General features: G+C 48.5%; 8 protein-coding genes across 8 annotated transcripts; 5 read left to right on the forward strand and 3 right to left on the reverse strand.

Moving 5' to 3' along the window:
- Positions 1-310: 310 nt before the first annotated feature.
- P174DRAFT_458735 (uncharacterized protein) lies at positions 311-1575 on the forward strand (the record flags this gene model as incomplete). The annotated part of the gene is made up of 2 exons (XM_024829705.1): positions 311-910; positions 976-1575. 2 exons carry the CDS (start codon positions 311-313, stop codon positions 1573-1575), a joined length of 1200 nt encoding a protein of 399 aa, XP_024683763.1.
- Positions 1576-1749: 174 nt separating this feature from the next.
- P174DRAFT_439798 (uncharacterized protein) lies at positions 1750-2279 on the reverse strand. Its single transcript, XM_024826898.1, has one exon. The coding sequence runs from the start codon at positions 1946-1948 to the stop codon at positions 1778-1780; it is 171 nt and encodes a 56-aa protein (XP_024683764.1). The 5' UTR covers positions 1949-2279; the 3' UTR covers positions 1750-1777.
- A 536-nt stretch (positions 2280-2815) lies between these two features.
- Positions 2816-4547, reverse strand: P174DRAFT_510980 (uncharacterized protein; the record flags this gene model as incomplete). Its single annotated transcript, XM_024831740.1, has 3 exons — positions 3469-4547; positions 3315-3421; positions 2816-3040 (listed from the first exon to the last, which is right to left on the reverse strand). Exons 1-3 carry the CDS (start codon positions 4448-4450, stop codon positions 2816-2818), a joined length of 1314 nt encoding a protein of 437 aa, XP_024683765.1. The 5' UTR covers positions 4451-4547.
- Positions 4548-5370: 823 nt separating this feature from the next.
- On the forward strand, positions 5371-6843 carry P174DRAFT_386416 (uncharacterized protein; the record flags this gene model as incomplete). Its single annotated transcript, XM_024823301.1, has 4 exons — positions 5371-5628; positions 5721-5887; positions 5950-6357; positions 6417-6843. 4 exons carry the CDS (start codon positions 5371-5373, stop codon positions 6841-6843), a joined length of 1260 nt encoding a protein of 419 aa, XP_024683766.1.
- A 1368-nt stretch (positions 6844-8211) lies between these two features.
- P174DRAFT_127072 (uncharacterized protein) lies at positions 8212-9752 on the forward strand. Its single transcript, XM_024821088.1, has 4 exons — positions 8212-8442; positions 8503-8981; positions 9040-9129; positions 9189-9752. Exons 1-4 carry the CDS (start codon positions 8370-8372, stop codon positions 9705-9707), a joined length of 1161 nt encoding a protein of 386 aa, XP_024683767.1. The 5' UTR covers positions 8212-8369; the 3' UTR covers positions 9708-9752.
- Positions 9714-10186, forward strand: P174DRAFT_419129 (uncharacterized protein; the record flags this gene model as incomplete). The annotated part of the gene is made up of 2 exons (XM_024824766.1): positions 9714-9895; positions 9946-10186. The coding sequence occupies 2 exons, from the start codon at positions 9714-9716 to the stop codon at positions 10184-10186; spliced, it is 423 nt and encodes a 140-aa protein (XP_024683768.1).
- Positions 10187-10518: 332 nt separating this feature from the next.
- On the forward strand, positions 10519-11770 carry P174DRAFT_449640 (kinase domain protein; the record flags this gene model as incomplete). Its single annotated transcript, XM_024828862.1, has 4 exons — positions 10519-10763; positions 10810-11156; positions 11209-11525; positions 11576-11770. The coding sequence occupies 4 exons, from the start codon at positions 10519-10521 to the stop codon at positions 11768-11770; spliced, it is 1104 nt and encodes a 367-aa protein (XP_024683769.1).
- A 2192-nt stretch (positions 11771-13962) lies between these two features.
- On the reverse strand, positions 13963-16848 carry P174DRAFT_439801 (putative dynamin GTPase). Its single transcript, XM_024826899.1, has 4 exons — positions 14935-16848; positions 14615-14876; positions 14425-14559; positions 13963-14372 (listed from the first exon to the last, which is right to left on the reverse strand). The coding sequence occupies exons 1-4, from the start codon at positions 16807-16809 to the stop codon at positions 14026-14028; spliced, it is 2619 nt and encodes an 872-aa protein (XP_024683770.1). The 5' UTR covers positions 16810-16848; the 3' UTR covers positions 13963-14025.
- Between the last annotated feature and the right edge of the window lie 101 nt (positions 16849-16949).

The following is a 16949-nucleotide window of genomic DNA, read 5'->3' on the forward strand; positions in this document are numbered from 1 at the left end:
TGCCCTTTGGTACAGGGGAGATGGTATCTTTCGAGACGCCGAGAGAGCAACCTCACTACTTGTTCCCAATCTGGAAAGTTGCTCGGTAAAACATACAGACAGGAGACACCATTACGCTCTTCAATATCTGCCAAAATGCACCTCCTTACATCTGCAACGTACTCTAGCCCATGTTGACCCACCAGGTCTCATCCAGCTGAAAAAAAAAAAACGAAAAGAATGCATGGATGATTCTTATCACCACTGAAAATAACTGCACCAATCACCATCCACCCACTTTCTCACGCGCTGGTTGCTGAGAAATAGAGATATGGTGATCTGTATCTATATAAACCCTTACGAGTTCTCGTTTTGGGCATCTTCTTCAGAGGCAAGCTCCAACGCCGCTATCAAGAAACCCTTCCCCTGCTTAGTGTGTGGCGCCCCCGTTACCATGTCTCTCCCTTCTCAAGTCCCCAGATCTTGCCTTCAGCGCCTGGCTGGCTATACTAGCCGTTCCTATGCCTTTACCGTCCTCAGGTCGGCCTCCAAGGCCCTGCCGCGCTTGCTTCATGAATCCCACTCTCCGTTGAGATCTGCCGTCCCTTCACGGGAGCAATTAGGGCTAGACTCCTCGTTTCCTGCTCAAGAGTTTGTCTTCCTGCAAAACCTAGTCAGGAAGTCGCCCTTGTTCCTCCAGGCCTCGAAGCGCAAAGCCGAGGAGTTCCAGTTTCCGCTGGGTACCACCTTCAAGGCTCCTTCACGCGAAATCGGCCTCGAGATGAAGGATGCATTTGCACAGGCCCTGAGAGAGTACGGCATTGTTGCCGTCGAGCTTGGTTTCAGTGATATGAACAGTCAATTTATGCTCGAAGTCGTGGAAGCGATGGGATGTAGTCCCGACACCCACTCCAGCACACAGGGTGCATTGGTATTAGCTTCCCATTTATCTTAACACGTTCCAAAATCCCCCCACTAACCAGCATTTCTTCTCAGTGGGACGTAACCTACCGGCCCAGCGGCGTCATCAGCCAGAAAACTGGCGGCAACGTAGTCAGCATTTCCCACTCCCTGGGCGAATTCGCCTGGCACACCGACGGCTGCTTCGAGGCCAGCCCGCAACGCTACTTCGGGCTACACATCCTCCATCCAGATAGGTTGGGCGGGGGTATCTTCCGTGTGCTCGCCGTAGATGATCTCGTCAAACTACTGTCCCCGGCCTCGATCGAGACCCTCCTCAAGTACGAATTTGAGCTCCAAGTACCACCAGAGTTTTACAAGGGGGCCGCAACGACAAGACACAAGTTGCTATCCATCGAACCGAATACGGGGCGATATCTTGTGCGCTTCCGTCGCGATATCCTGTCCGATCCGCCTAGTGACGATCCGGCTGCCAATGCAGCCGTTGCGGAATTGAACGCCATTCTGGATAAGCGGGATACTGTGGGACAGTCTTTCTCTGAGGATGTCTTCAAGGAGAATGTTATCCTTCTGATGGACAATGCGCGTTTTTTGCACTGTCGGACGGAGATTAAGGATCCCAGACGGTTTCTGAGGCGTATTCGGTTTAATGGCACCCCTGGAGTCCGTGACTAGGGTGTGATGGAAGCAGGTAGTTTACTTGGCAGATAGATGTTGGAACTATTCTACTATGATACATATTCAAGTCTTCAAGTATCTTCGTCATCGCGGTCTGCTCAGACATGATATATAATATAGCAGTCCAGACCTATGAAGTATCCCGAGTAGGTATATACAACAAGTCAATGACTCTGACAGAAACCTCAAATCACGCCGCTTAGTAAATCTCCCCGCCAATCGCCCAGTACAGGACCAATCCATAAGCCAGCCATAATTTCCCAGCAGCTCCTAATCCAATGCCCTCGACAATGCTGACTGGTACCATCCAGTACTCGTGCGGGTGTTTACGAGCAGACGGACACAGGTACCACGGCGACGTGAGACACATCCAGAATCCCACCTAAAGAAACTCTACGAACCTCTGCTAGAAGGGCCTCTCTACCCTCATTTTCCCCCGTGGTTTTGCGCTAAATTCCCTCAACCCCATCCTCGACCATGACACCAAGCGGAAGGGAGCAGAAGAACTTAGCAACCAATCTCCATAAACTCATCTCTCCTTGACCGCAACGCTCTCAGCATGGATGACTCATCTCATTTTGTTGTTCTTTCCTAGCATATAGCCTTGGGAAGGTATTCGTGCCCTGAAAAATGGCATCACCTGATTGTTGAAGGTTGATCCCTCCTTGCAGGTGATGTAGCTGACCAGGGAAGATCAGCCAGAAAGGGAATACATGGTAGATCAGACCCAGAACCTCTAATGACCCTCCTCAGAGGCAATACTTTCAGGCTGACGACTAACCCATCAAGCAATGAGGACAGAGATCATGCATTGGCTTATGTTGTTGCCTAGCAATATGAGTCTTGGCTACCATAAAATTGTCCAGTTTTCAGCAAACATCATAAGTAATAGAATTTCTCTGGCTGTGACACTCTATCTTAATAGAATAGATAGCACAGGAACTACATAGCCATATTTACCCAAACTGCTGCAAAGGGTGGGTCACTTATAAGGCTATAGCCTAAGATTAGATCTATATAATCCCTCGAGCTGTAGATCAAAAGTATTTATAATTAATAATAGGTATTATGTACTATAGGTTCTTATTCAGTAATAAGCCTTCTTAAAGTAGTAAGGATATATGATCATTAGAAGAGCTCATATAAATACAATACTTAACTTAAGATATAAGTAGGGTTAGTAATTATTTCTCTTTACTAAATCTACAGTAACGAGCCGGACAATTCACCATGTCAATCAGTTCATCAGAGTGAAGTCTGCTGTTGCAATTGAGCATAGCTGTTCGGATTTTTCTCCGGACTGGACCCCCACAGAGATGCCTTTGTTTGGAAGGTCTGCGTGTCGCATGCACTCAACGCGGTAGATGAGGTTCTGGGATGAGCTACCGGGGTTGCACAAAACAGCTACTGATGGAGCACAGGTGCTGGCCTGCTGTGACGGTCGCGTAGGCAGCGTTGATGGCTAGACCTAGTCAGCCAGATCGCCCATGCGGATGGGAGGAACGGCAGAACGGTAGCAGTCGGTGTCGATGCGCTCGACGGTGCTTTGATCTTCGAGTGAGGCCAAGCTGGCAGTGGTTTTTGGTATCACAATATGGAGATAAAGATACTGGCTCAGGACTTCATATCAAGTCGGACTGGTAAGATTATATTGTAATCATGTCGTTCCCCTAGAAAATTGTGATCAGCCGAAGGCTCCGAGGTACATATCGAACATGATTCCAAGGATGATGTACCGGTGATATAAGATCAACCCTCTTTACCGAAGCTTTAAATGCACGCCGGACGTCTGTCTTCCTAAACCCGGGTGCGCGGCCAAGGATGACAAGCCCGGAGAGGAGCCCTGGAGCGATGAGCATAGGAACAATCGCGGCAGTATGAAGGACTCACGTGCGAAAAAACCCTCGACGTCCAAGACAAAGGACCGAGTGCGATCCCTCTCAGCTGCGCCATCACTGGGTATGTGCAGCGTAGGAAACAAACCCCCATTTACGTCCACCCCATGTAGCCTGAGATACCCCTCCACATCACGACTATCAAACCACTCCCCTCCAAGCCCATAGACCTCCAGTGCCTCTTCACCTCCCTTGCTTCCCAGCTCCGGCCACGGCAATATCCCCAAAACCCGCCGTGGCATCCGACTATTGGCCGGGTATATCGCATTGCCCTCCTCATCGACATCCGGGAAGTGCGTACCCGCGCCGCCGACGGTGTAAAATGGGAGACCTGGTACCTCCAGAGGGTCCGTACGTCCGCCCATCAACAGCTGCCGGAAGCGCGGCTGCGTCTTTCCCCGATCCCTCACACAGGGGACGAGCCGGAACACGCGGTGGATCTCACGCGGATCCGACCGGAATTCCGTGTAGAGACGAAACGCATGCTCAAGGGAGTATCGCTGTAGTCGACGAGCGAAACGTACTTCTTGGAATGCGTAGGTGTGCTGGCTGGTTGGCAGAGGAGGGGTAGGTGGGTATTGTCTGGGGGATTTAACTTGCGCGCTGACCACGGACACTTGATCGGATGAATCCGCAGATGGCTCGGCAGGGGCACCACCGGCCTCGATCGGACTATAATCATCGGCGTTTACAATTCCATAAAGCCGCTTCAGACTCGCATAGATATCAGGATGAGAGAGATGCAGCTGCGCCTCTGTGGCGACCTCGGACAGCCAGGTTACCTCTTCAGCGGCAGTGCGCATTCTCTCTTGAAGCTGTTCGGCTCTGGCGGTCGCATTCCGAAAAGCGGCCTCCTTCTTCAGTCGGTATGTGCGCTGGGCGCGACGGACCTGGCTGCGACGATCGGCGGAGAGGATGGCGTCCCTGCTGGCGTCCAGACGAGGGCGTCCAGCTCGTTTCGATGGGCGGGGCCCCATGTCTGGATTGACTCGGAGTTTGGCAAGAGACTGGTGTCGCCTGAGGACCGACTAAATTTTTGCAGATTAGACTGCTTTTTGCAACGCTATATCTGCCTTGCTGGATGGAGTCAATGGACTGTATCAATTGTGGCGTTTAGTGCGTAAAACTAGCGTGATCCGATATTGTAATCTTTTAAACCTCGGCAATTCAATGCTCAACGTTTATTTGTTCCCCAAAGTTCATTGGTTGACTGCAATCCATCCATGGAACTGGATTCAACAAGCGAATCCCAACACGTCGTCCCACCTTCACCTGCGGCTACGAATCAACCATAACGTCCATGGCAGCCACCCCGAGATGTTAGCGGGTCCCGTTTATTCTAGGGCTGACAATTTGCCCATTTACATACGCGCCTTGATTGGCCAGCACGTCGACTTCTCCTAGGTACTTTCAGCCGTCAGCAGTCAGCACTATCTTCCCCAGAACATGCTACAGTGCTGGACTTACTACGCCATATATGCGTTTCTGGCTGCGTCTTTAACGAGACTAATTGAGATAACTGGCCAGGGTCGGGGATAGATTAAAGATCATTAGACTCATGAACGATACTCTGCCTAAGGATAATTTGTTTTTTTGGTGACCGGGAATTTCGGTGAGCAGCCTCGGTGCATGGGTCCGATTACAATATCTCGTTCTCCATATCTGAGGCTATGTTGGGACGTAGTGATTCACAGTCCTCTCTTGTCAATTCGAACTCGTCTTAAATATCCTCGATCACCCTGGGATACTTCTTCAGAATCCTTTGAAAGCAACCCCGGAGCGAAAAATACGGTTTAGTTGGCGGCTAGCTATTTTGCACCTTACAGTGGTGAAACGACGATTCGATAGCCCTACCTCTCCTGATTCAAAGCGAGAACTGCCAGGGACTGTTGACAGGATGCCTGGAGCAACTGAAGCTTTCCATGCACTATGGAACAATTGTTCCTTGGCAATTGTCATAGGTCTCACCAGCTATATGGCACTGGTTAAGCTTCTTCGGTACCGCCGCATGGCAAAGATCGAGGCCCCATTCGTCAGTTGCGGGAGGCCATTAGCAAGCATGACAGTCGAAGAAGCTCATGCAATTATTACCCAATTGCAGGAAATGGAGTTTCCATATGCATTTGCCAAGGCTCGTCGAATGGCCCTACTAAAGGTACGATAAAAAGCATCTGTGGCTAGCTGGCCGAAGCGTTCGATGCTGGATTACCCTAAACGCTAAGTCCTACGTCGTACTACCAAAAACAGGCCGGTGGTATTCCAACTATGTCGAAGCTTTTCGCCGTTACTGGCCAGAACACCAGGCGTAACGCGGGTAAGCGCGCTGTTGACACGGAAGTTCTCTTACGGGAGTCGCAGTCCCAGCCTCGGGATTCGGACCGTTATGCATCAGCCGTGGCAAGAATGAATTATCTGTATGTAACTGAAGCCAAAATAGCAGGCTTTCGTTTAGTTGACTAAACTTGTCGTCGTTCAGCCATGCCCGCTACCGCCGCGCCAACAAAATTACCGATGATGATCTTCTGCACACCTTGGGTGATGGTCTTGCCGAGATCCTGAATGTGATTGAGAGAGAAGAGTGGCGTAAGCTTACGGATGTTGAGAAATGTGCCCTTGGCATCTTTCACAAGAACCTGGGCGAAGATATGGGAATCCCATTTGATGCGCTTCCCTCGAGCGCAGAAGGGTGGAAAGATGGCCTGCACTTCGCGTTGGAACTGCGCAACTGGACAATCCACTATGAGGAAGAAGTCGCGAGACCGACTGCAACAAACGACCAATACGTGCGAGTTTACGTGGATTCTGCGCTTCCCGGCTTCATAAAACCAGTGGTGCGACAGATGTTGGGTGCTGACTTGGATGATATCATGAGGACAAGCCTTGGGTAAGTTCTGTACCCCCATTTTCCACCCGTAAAAACACGTACGTTGCTCACAGCCCCAGTCTCGAATCTCCCAGCCTTCTCCTCTCCATTGTGCTGGGCTTCGTCCGACATTCACGAAAGTTAGTCCTTAGATATCTTGCACTTCCACGTCCCTCTTTCCTTGCCGTCAAACTCGTGCATGATACGCCAAACCGGGAAACGAATCTGTACAACTTCGACAGAAAGGGCCTGCAACCATGGTACGTCCGACCTACTCTCTGGTCAAAATGGGGACCGGGGGCGTTGCTGGTTAGAATATTCGGAGGCAGGATGCCTGGTTCGGGCGGAGACCGGTATCTGCCACAAGGATATGACTTGATGACAATAGGGCCGGAGCCACAGAAGGGAAAAGGATTGCAAGAAATGAGCCTTGACATGGAGGTAATCAAGGCACGAGGTGTAGCCACATGTCCATTCTCGCAGGCAAAATCCGGTAGCTTCAAATGATGCTGTTCACAATATATACAGTCCGAGGGACAGATTATTAGGGTGGCCGGAAGGTGAAATACAAGCTAACAAAAATAACTACCTAGCTAGAGTTGCATAGAATGGAACCACGCTGATGACAACAGCTTGGTAACAGGTCAGAGAATAGAATATGTTCCGCCACAACAGGGCACTTAAAGGCAGAAATAGTATAGAATGTAAAGAACATATATTACCTAGGCACAAAGCAGTTAGTAGAGTTAAGGCTACCCTCAGAGCAGTATTGTCTCTGTAGGATTCGCTCATACATAGCATACGGGAACTTGGTGGACTAGAATAATGGTTAAAACACTGTTAAAAAAAGGTAGTTTAGCATACTACATTAGCAGAAAAATATGACATGTCCGACCATTTAGAAAGAGGATATGTTTATTAACAAAATACTATTTAGCGAGAACTCTGTATTATTCGTGCAAATATATAGTTTTAGATAACTACAGTTTCTTAACTTATTATGCTATCTTACAAAATGACAAAGTTCTAGATTTATAATGTATTATATACTAAAATATATTATAGTTTAACTAGTCTTATAACCATTTAGTTTTGAATAACTGTTGAATGAGTCTAGTAAAATAGGAGTTCATTATCTGACCATGCTGACCATTATTCCAACCTATCAACCTCCCATATGGTAGTGGAGGGGTGACTTCTGCAGAGACAATACTAGCGGGGCTAACAACACTTTCCTATGGCTTCGTGACACATGTTGAGCTTCTGACACGCACATAATAACCCTGTCTTCTAATTATGGAGCTAATTGGCGTGCATCCCACGCTGATGCGTCATTGATTGATTCGTCGTCTTAGCAAACTCCTATTAAGAGGGGTTGTTTAAGTACCGTTTGCTGCCTCGCCTGGTCAGCCGTCATAAAACAGGCGACGACGGACATCCAAGTAAGTCATGGCTGGGAAAACAAGAAGGCTACCAAGGGACTTTACACTTACATCCGAAAATCTATAGTCATAACACTCTCATTTTCGATTCGATAATGTCGGTGCCATTTGAAGGCCCACTTTCGGCAGCTTTAGGCCGACTCGATTATTACGGAAAGATCAAAACTGAGACCCGATCATTCCAGCGCACAGAGCTGCAAGACTTCGCCAATTTTATCGGGCGTAGCTTTGAGGATGTGGCCGACAGACATATCGAAGACGCAAGTCTTCTGTGAGTTTCAACTCCACTTGGACGGAGATATTCACTAACAGCGAGCTAATGAACTAGGATTATTGAACGGTGGGATCCGTTGTTTAAAGGCGCTTTACTGCAAAAGTTCCCTGGTTTTCCGACTCAGTATTTAGCAGCGGTTGAGCATCCAGAATCTCAGGGGCCGAGTCTACTACCTTCATTCCATGCATCGAATTCATTCCATGCATCGGAGGGTCAGTGTGCATTTGTGTTCTCTTTATTCTGACTTTACCCAATACCGGCTAGCTTTCTGGGATTATAGAAATTAACCTGGCAATTTTTTAGGATTTGATTTCTCTATGAGCCATTTGACTGCGACAGCGGACAATCGCAGCCGCACTGGAGAAATAAGATACTTGCGTACATCTTTTAGTATGGGCCACTCTAATTCTTTGCTTTTGCCACCCCACGAACTCATGCTTTGCTACCTAGCAACTTCCTTTCGGACAACGGGGAGAAACCCCGTTATGATTTTTATTGGCAACCACGCCAGACCAGATCTCATCCAGACCGTGACGAAACATTACAGTAGCGACTCGGCTCGTAGGTGGAAACGACTCCTAAAGGAACCACGATGGGGGATTGCCGACTGTCTATATCTTTTCGCGGACTGGACGTCAATTCTCGATACTCTGCGAGACAAACTCCGTGAGGCGGAATTGCGTAGTTCCGGAAATCGTCTACCCGTCGCTGTGAGAACACGCCTTTTGCACCAACAGACAGCCACCGTGGTTGAGGTGAGGGAAAGCCTCCGTTTTTACCAGGCCGTTATAGTGCACACTAGAGACAAACAAAATGGACGCATTGGGGAAGACTTGAGCGACCAGTTGCGCCAAATGAAGAGACAGCTCGACCATAATATGATCACGCTGGATACACTCAAAGATCAGCTATCCAATTTAATTAACTTGGTATAGACCCAAGCGTTGATGATAAGGTAGTATCGTGGAAACGCTAATAAGACCAAAGGAATTCAATTTGACCACCGTGGCCCAGAGCCGGTCGGTCGCTGGGCTGACTGTATTAGCCTTGATCTATATCCCGTTATCATATGTCGCAGTAAGTGTTTGCTCATTGGAAAGCGCTTATCTTCGATGGATATCTGACATTAGAGTAAGAGCTTTTTTGCTATACCTGACTTGAATGCCAATCCAAAACTGTATCCGGCAGCAGCACTTCCTCTTCTGGTACTCACCCTCGCTGCCGCCTGGGTCACAAACCGTGTGATGCAGCGAGAGGCAGGACAAACTATACCTATGCACGGCAGATGTCCAAGGCTCATGGCTGGGGCTATCCGTCTCTCCAGCCAACTGAGACAAAGTCGTAAGTTCCCTGATATTGAAGGAGGGACCTTGCCAGCTCCAGCTCCAGCTCCAGCTCCAGCTCCTTTATCCCCTTCTCAATCCCCACCAGCGGAAGGCAAGAGAAAAGAAGAACATGAGTCCAAATCAGGATACACATCTCCAGTTCCAAGCCTTGCTCTATTCTCTTTCCCTCCATCGATCGCCGTACTAAGCGAGGAAGGGAAGAAGAAGGTCGCGCCTGCCCAAAGGATGTATATTGGATGTTTATCTGACATGGAATTCCGGAGGTCGTCGGGGTGTTACTACTATTCAAACCTCTTTTGCTACGTGTAATTCACAATGAAGATAAAGAAGTTTTTTTCTACTCAAACTGGCCGGGTCCTTGAGTTTTTCTGGCGAAAGGGCACCGCCAATGTCGAAGGGATCAACCCAGCATTGGCTGAGAACGCCATTGAGACCGAATTTCTCAAAGTGAAAGATGCTTTTCCTGAGCTGAGACAAGCGGCCAAAGCGGAAGTAAAGTATGAATTGTCCTGTTCGTGGGGCGTGTGCTTTGCCAACATAGTGATAGGCAAAAACCACATCGTGCAAACAAGGCCGATGGGAGAGAGGATCCTTTTCATGCAAATTTCGTTATAACGTCACAAGAGGGCCTCAGAATCACATCAGCCCATTACTATCCAACCCCCATTGGGGGCAGTCACGTTTGGTTCTCCAAAGCGAAGTACAATGGAGGCAAGAAAGTGATGGATTACTTGCCTAAAGCCGGGGAATCCGGCAAGGCATCTGGTGGGGAAGCGGAGGAAGCCTGATGCGGGGGACAGTGGGCCTGTGGGTCTTGTTCGGTTCGGCCCGCGAACACCTGAAAGTAGTTTTAAATTGCTTGTACAAATTACCGAAAATGATTACTGAGGAGCCATCTTACTCTGTCGTTTGTAGTGCAGCCAATAGCGGTAGATCTTCTAGAACTTTGTTCTTGACCACCTTATTTCTCTTGAATTCTGGCGTGCAAAGTTATGAAAGAAATAGGCTAACTAGATCAGGCACCGAATTTCGGATAAATGTAATAACGGCCCGGTGCTCGATACCTGGTATTTAACGGCGGTATGCCGACTTTTCTGCTACAGAAGAATTAACTATTTCGATGGCGATCCAGCGTCTGCTTCGTTTCGAGGCTTCTCGGCTTCGCTTCTTGACTAGAACAGTAGCCAGATACACGAGCGATTGTCATTCTAATATTAACCATGAAGAAGACAGCAGCACCAGTTACGATGCAACTAAGTACTATCCTGCTTGTATTGGAGAGCTTATTCAAGACAAATACCGCTTGATATCGAAACTCGGATGGGGCGGCAATTCTAGTGTGTGGCTGGCTAAGGACACTTCGCGGTAAGCTGTAATTCATATCTCTTTGAATCAACCTAATTAGTGGAAGATGGCCCTGGCAGTCAGACCGGTACTACGCTTTGAAAATCTCGAACTGCGGCGTTAGAGATCGGGAGTTCGCCCAGGAAGAGCTCCTCATATCTCGCCACATTTCTCAACTAAAGTCCAGCCACCAAGGTCGGGCGTATGTCCGCGTAGCAAATGCGTATTTCGACATCCAGGGTCCTTATGGAGAACATACGTGTTTAGTGTTCGACCCATTAAGAGAACCGCTCTGGCGTTTGGGGAGGCAATTCGGCGGTATTGGCGTCCCTCCTAATGTGCTGAAGGCCTTCTTGAGACTATTGCTAGAGGGTCTGGATTTCCTCCATACTGAATGCCGTATCATACATACTGGTAATTTGCCTTCTACTTATCTCTTCTTGGCCATTGTTGACAGAATGTGAAGATCTTAAGTCGGAAAATCTCCTAGTGGGATTTGAAAACGACACCATCCTTGACCGTTACGTGCACCACCAGGAAAGCCATCCTCCTCCGTACAAGATAGGTGCTGGTCGTCGTCGTATCTGCCAGTCACGCCCTGATTTCGGGCGTTTGCAAGGAGGCATGCGGTGTGTCAAGATAGCAGACTTCAGTACTGCCGTTTTTGGTGATCAGTCTACTCCTCATACGCACGATATCCAACCGCGGCAATTCCGCGCACCGGAAGTCCTCTTACAGTGCGCGTGGTCGTATAGCGCGGATATATGGAATTTAGGGACTGCGGTAATCACATGCAGCTTTGATTATGGAGTACCATGTCTGATATTGAATAGCTTTGGGAGCTACTTGGAGAAACCGATCTTTTCGACTGCATAGATCACAGAGCTAATGCTTATGGCCGCGGTGCTCACTTGGCCCAGATCTTTCGTCTCCTTGGCCCGCCGCCTTTGCGATTTCTGGAGAGGGTCGATCCGACTATACGTTCTATTCTTTTCTCCGACGATGGTACAACTTCCTATCCTTCATGATTTCTTCTGTACTTACATGTCTCTCTATCTAGGTGACTTTAAGCATCCGGAGTTGATCCCTCCGGAGGATTTCTCTTTTCCAAACCTTACGCCGTTCTTGGACGGAGAGGACAAGCAGTTATTTATTAGATTTGCTAAAAGAATGCTGCAGTGGGACCCAGAATGTCGAGCGACAGCAAGAGAACTCTGTGATGATCCTTGGCTGGACTTAGAAGGGTTGAAATAACTTTTTGGAACTCCCCCTAGGCGTCTCCAGGGAGCGCATCTAGCTCCAGACCAAAGGAGCCTTTCCCGGCAAAGACTTGCTATGAGATGGAAGGCTAGTGTAACTAGCTATTGTGTGACCTAAGGACGCCCTGTCCTTCTGGTTCAAACATCTATTCCAGGATTATTGCAGAGGGAAGCGTCATTGCGTGGTCATTTACCTTCGTGTATTGGTGTGCATCTCAATGGTTTTAAAACTTGAACTTCCTGGCTTTTTGTTAGGCTCTGAATGCAGCTATCAGTCTGCTGTCATGTCTCTCTCTCCTACACAAGATTTAGCCTCATGGGAGCTGGGACTCCTCCTGGTAACTGTTGGCTGGCTTTCTTGCTTACACGGCTCTCTCTAACTTATTGGGTAGCTTCAGAATCTAGTCTTTGCTGAACAGCCATCGGCGATAACATAATCATCCACCATCTATGTAGAATCTACCAGCACGCCCTACTAAAATGAGCCAAAGTTTTCTAGTTGATCATCTGCTCCTTCGCATACTGCTTTGCCCTGTTGACCTTAGGCAATTGCGACCAGCTACAACTTGTTTTTAAAGTCAAGATTAAAACATATGAGTATTACAACATGTGTGTCTGTGTGTCTGGAATTTATTATTAGCCATCTCAAGCATGTGCTCTCTTACTCTAGAGTAGTACGTTACTAGTCTATGCATACCAAGGCCCCTTTCCAGGTTGACCTTGACTATAGGAGCTTGTATTTGACCAGCTAGCATTTTCTGAATTAGGATAGGCAGTGCACGGATGGGCTGTTGCTAGACCGTATTCCAGTATCTTTCAGTATGTTGCAAGGTCGGGCAGCTCATAATCCACATGGGTCATTGGATGATTGGATCAGATATAGTGCAGGTCAACCAAATTCCAGCCCAACTCTAGGTAGCTTCTTCTAAAACTTTATTGATATCATCCTACTTTCAAGATTCGTACACAACTACACCCTGTATGTAGAATAAGTCCAAGCCGCTACCTAAGCATATCAACACAGATTTCGATAGCAGTGAAAAAGTGGATCAAACTCATAATTACAGATGCATATCCCCGAGTCACAATCAAATCCGAGTTAGCAAAAGACTGAATTATAACATTGTCTCAGATAATTAAATTTCCCTGTCTGAAGTGCCTGGAGAAGGGATAGATCTAGTCTGCGGACTGCACAATTTTAACACTGGTTTTTGACTGAAACACTGGGCCACACGCATAGTGACATCTGTGTCGCTCGGTTCCAAGGCAGAAACGGGAATAACACCTGCATTTCTCTCTTCTATGGCACAAGTAGAGCCTGCTGAACAAATGCATGGTCACTGGCTTCTACAATACTGATGTCCGAGACATCTCAACATTTTCAAGTGAGACTTCAACCATGCCTAGCGGCCGCAACATTACTGCTGCTCGGGATGCTTAAGAACCGGAGAAGGACCCGCTTCACGGCCAGGATCAATGGCATGGGCCGCATCAACGGAATAGATCGCTTGCGATGTTTGGAGGATCACATTCACACTAAGACTCTAAAGTTGTTTGACGCCAGATAAGCTATAGACTTGACATTGCATCCTGATACAGAGGAGCCGGTTGTTTGCCTTTCCATCTGTCATGCTATGCCGTTTCCACCCTCATTGTCACCGCAGGGATGCTCATTCCAGGGAAAATTGGAAGTTCTGCTAGACCCCAATTGTAATTGCAAACAAACAAATAAAGTACACGACTGCTGCTCGGTGGAGAGGAACTTTCCCGGAGACAATTGCAAAACCGGCCCCCAAGGTGGCCATTGACAGTGATAAATGTCTACAAGTCCACCCCTCTGTTCACTACCAGCGTTATAAAATCGTGGTCCATAAGGAAGGCACAGCTGAGATATGTGCTTCACTCATAACAGTTCCAAGGCAACTTTTAGATACTTCATATGCAGATGTGATTATCCAGATCAGGAATCTTAAATATTTTCATAAGTACAAGAGTTCTCGCATAACATGAAAAAATCTCAATTGCTACCGGTCCTGATCCATTGTCTTTGGCATACTCACTATTATAGGTTTGCCGCCGGTGATCGGATATACCTTCGTACGATGTCCCCCAGAAACAGACTTGTGTTCTGATAAGCTAGTGCCGGAGGCCCCAGAATCATTCTTTTGTTCGAGCAGGTTAGTACCGACATCCGTGCAAATACGCTTGTGTTCAGATTGGCCCGCACCAAAGACCACAGGATCAGCTTTATATTCAGGGATAGCTGTACCGAATAGGTTCACGAAAGGCGCGGGTGAAGTCCGAGCCGACTCAAGTACAGTGGGAGGTTTAAGGGATTTGGGTTTTGTATATTTTCTGTCATTCCTCGCAGCTATCGCCCGAATTAGCAAGATCCTGTTTAGGGAAAAAGCACATAGACCTACGCCCAGGAGATGGAAAGAACTCGGTCCACTCCTTCCCAACGAAGGGGCTTCCATTGGATGACGGCATTGTTGGTCCTGGAGGGCTTTTTTCGGACGGGTTGAGACCGTCTGATAGTCCTGAAGCCGGCTTTTTTCCTACAGAAGAGTCGGGTTATACCGTAATCCTTCATGCAAGGACACTGGAGCTTACCGAATGAGGGTAGACTGCTCAATGATGGCTTCTGGGGGTTGAAGATTCTGAGAGCCTGTAGGCCAGCTTGCAACTTGTCGAGCTCCTTGGCTAACCGTTGTCGTTCTTCATGTATATAAGGCGGTTCCATGGACAATTCTCGGACCTGGTCATCGTCCATGTTATTGACGACCTGGCTGGTAAATATACGTTGCAGAGGGTCAAGAAGACAATTTTCGATGCCTAGAATTGCGACATTGTCGACAAAAGTCACAATAGCAGTCTGGAAGTTTTGTTAGGGGTGATTTAGTAGTAGCTGAGCAAAAAGAAGACTTTCTCACCTCATAATACGCTTGCATCTGGTCGATGATCTCGGCGGCTGCAAATTCATCGCGAGAGGTCTCCATCGCCGATGTGGCTTGCTCGATGTCTTTCATCGTATATAACTTTCTCCCGTTTTCTTCGGATCCAGCGAATAGAAGCTTAGATCTTAGTGACTCTAGCTGACGGTTGCTTCTGGCCTTTTGAATCTGAGAGAGAAAGCTTTTGCCCACAGGCAATGGGTGACCTCGCTTCGTGTATGCGGTCAGCTCGTCAAGCTTTTCAAGCAAAGATTGCTTCAGCTTTTCCAATTCAGGGTCGATGATTGAGCCAATTAGCAAGGAGTAGGTATGGTCGTCCGTAGTGTGTTGTAGAACGAGCCATGTAAAATACCTCGCCGACTCCCAAGCCCTCATTAAGTGTTCTTTCGCAAGACCTTCCCATGGGTTGGACTGGTCGCGAAAGAGGCTTCCTACAAGGAGTTGGTTTGCATTCCCTGGCAGCTCAATGCCCCTGTTGTTGCGTGCTTGCTTGCCGACCTCTGCTTCGAGAGAACTGCGCTGTACATATTCTGGTTCCCAGACGTCCGTGTAAGGATTCCCAGCAGCAACCTCGAGGCCATTTTTGCTGAAAAGGAGGCGACGGTCGCCAATCTTCCTCCGGCAGCCTCGAATGGCCATTACGTCCGCGAAGTATTCATTCAGCTGCCGAATGACAGCCCTAAGTCGCCGGAAGTCTTCGGTACTGCTTGTATCATCCAACCCACCGAAAAAGTCATCCGCATACATGCCATTCAAAGCTTGCATAGTGATGCCCTCAAAGTTACTGCTAATGCCGAGTAGGTAGCCCCTCTGTTGCTGAAGAGTAGATCGAGGAGGCCCCAGCTTCGAAAGTCGCTGCTGTCGATCAGACACCTTGTCTTGGATCTCCGTGATCAGCCCCGGAAGATTCCGACGGATGAGCTTGAGCAATATACTGCTGAGGCGGCGGCGTAGGCTCTCGATGCCGACACATTCCCGTGAGAGCGACGCCCATCGTCCCTGGTTGAAGAACGCCGCCTCCATCTCGTCGCGGGCGCCGTCTGAGGTATCCCTGGTCTCAAACGACCGATTGCGCAAGACATGCCACCCCAGCTCTAGATGAATCTTTTCATTCTTGATAAAGTGCAGATAAGTGTCTTCCTCTTCCGAATTCGCCTCCAGAATATCCGGTTGAGTAATGATTCCAAGCGTGCGCTCGCGCTTTGGATCAAATCGTTCCGCAATGTTCAGAACCTCCTGAAGATGGTAGTCCGTCTTTGCGCTGATCACAGCAAGAATAATGCTTCTTGGATTCTTCATGTATTTCTCTGTCAGCTTGCGAACTATCAGGATACCCTGCAAGTCCTGCTCCTGACTGGTAGAGTAATACAAGCCGGGCAGATCAACCAGAGTCAGCTCCGGTTTGTCCGGCCCTGAAATCTCGACCTTGAGCACGTCATCACTGAAGCCTGCGTTAACCGACTCCGTGATTCCCAAGTGCTCTTTGACCTTCTCGATCAGGGGAGGCAGGTCATTGCCATTAGAGAAGTCCTCATAGGCAAAACTACGGAGTCGCCGTCGCTCCTGCTCGTCCGTGCGAGAAGGACCGGGCTCGATGGACACCTTAATTTTTGACGATGGACTCCGTCGCAGGACCACCTCTGTCGCAAATCGCGTACAGACATTACTTTTTGCGGGGAACCGCACACGAGAGATGGCTTCGAGGACGGAACTTTTCCCGCTTGACTGGTTGCCGCAAACAATTAGCTGAGGCAGTTCCACGAGGCCGCCGACGCCGATGGTGCGCAGCTCATCGATCTTATCCAGAAGCTTGGACTGTTCTTGTTGTAGCTGATGCAAAGCCTTGTCCTCCATCTCGTGAAACATGAACCTAATAGAAAGGGTGGAAAAGTGTTGAAGACGAGAAAAACCAAATTGAAGCACCTTGCTCCCCGGCGGCAGCAGTCATGTTTTATCAGCCTGATGGGAAGGACTGATTCTGCGGCGCAGCATAC

This window comes from Aspergillus novofumigatus, assembly GCF_002847465.1.
Source record: "Aspergillus novofumigatus IBT 16806 chromosome Unknown P174scaffold_3, whole genome shotgun sequence".
NCBI classification, from domain to species: Eukaryota; Fungi; Ascomycota; class Eurotiomycetes; order Eurotiales; family Aspergillaceae; genus Aspergillus; species Aspergillus novofumigatus.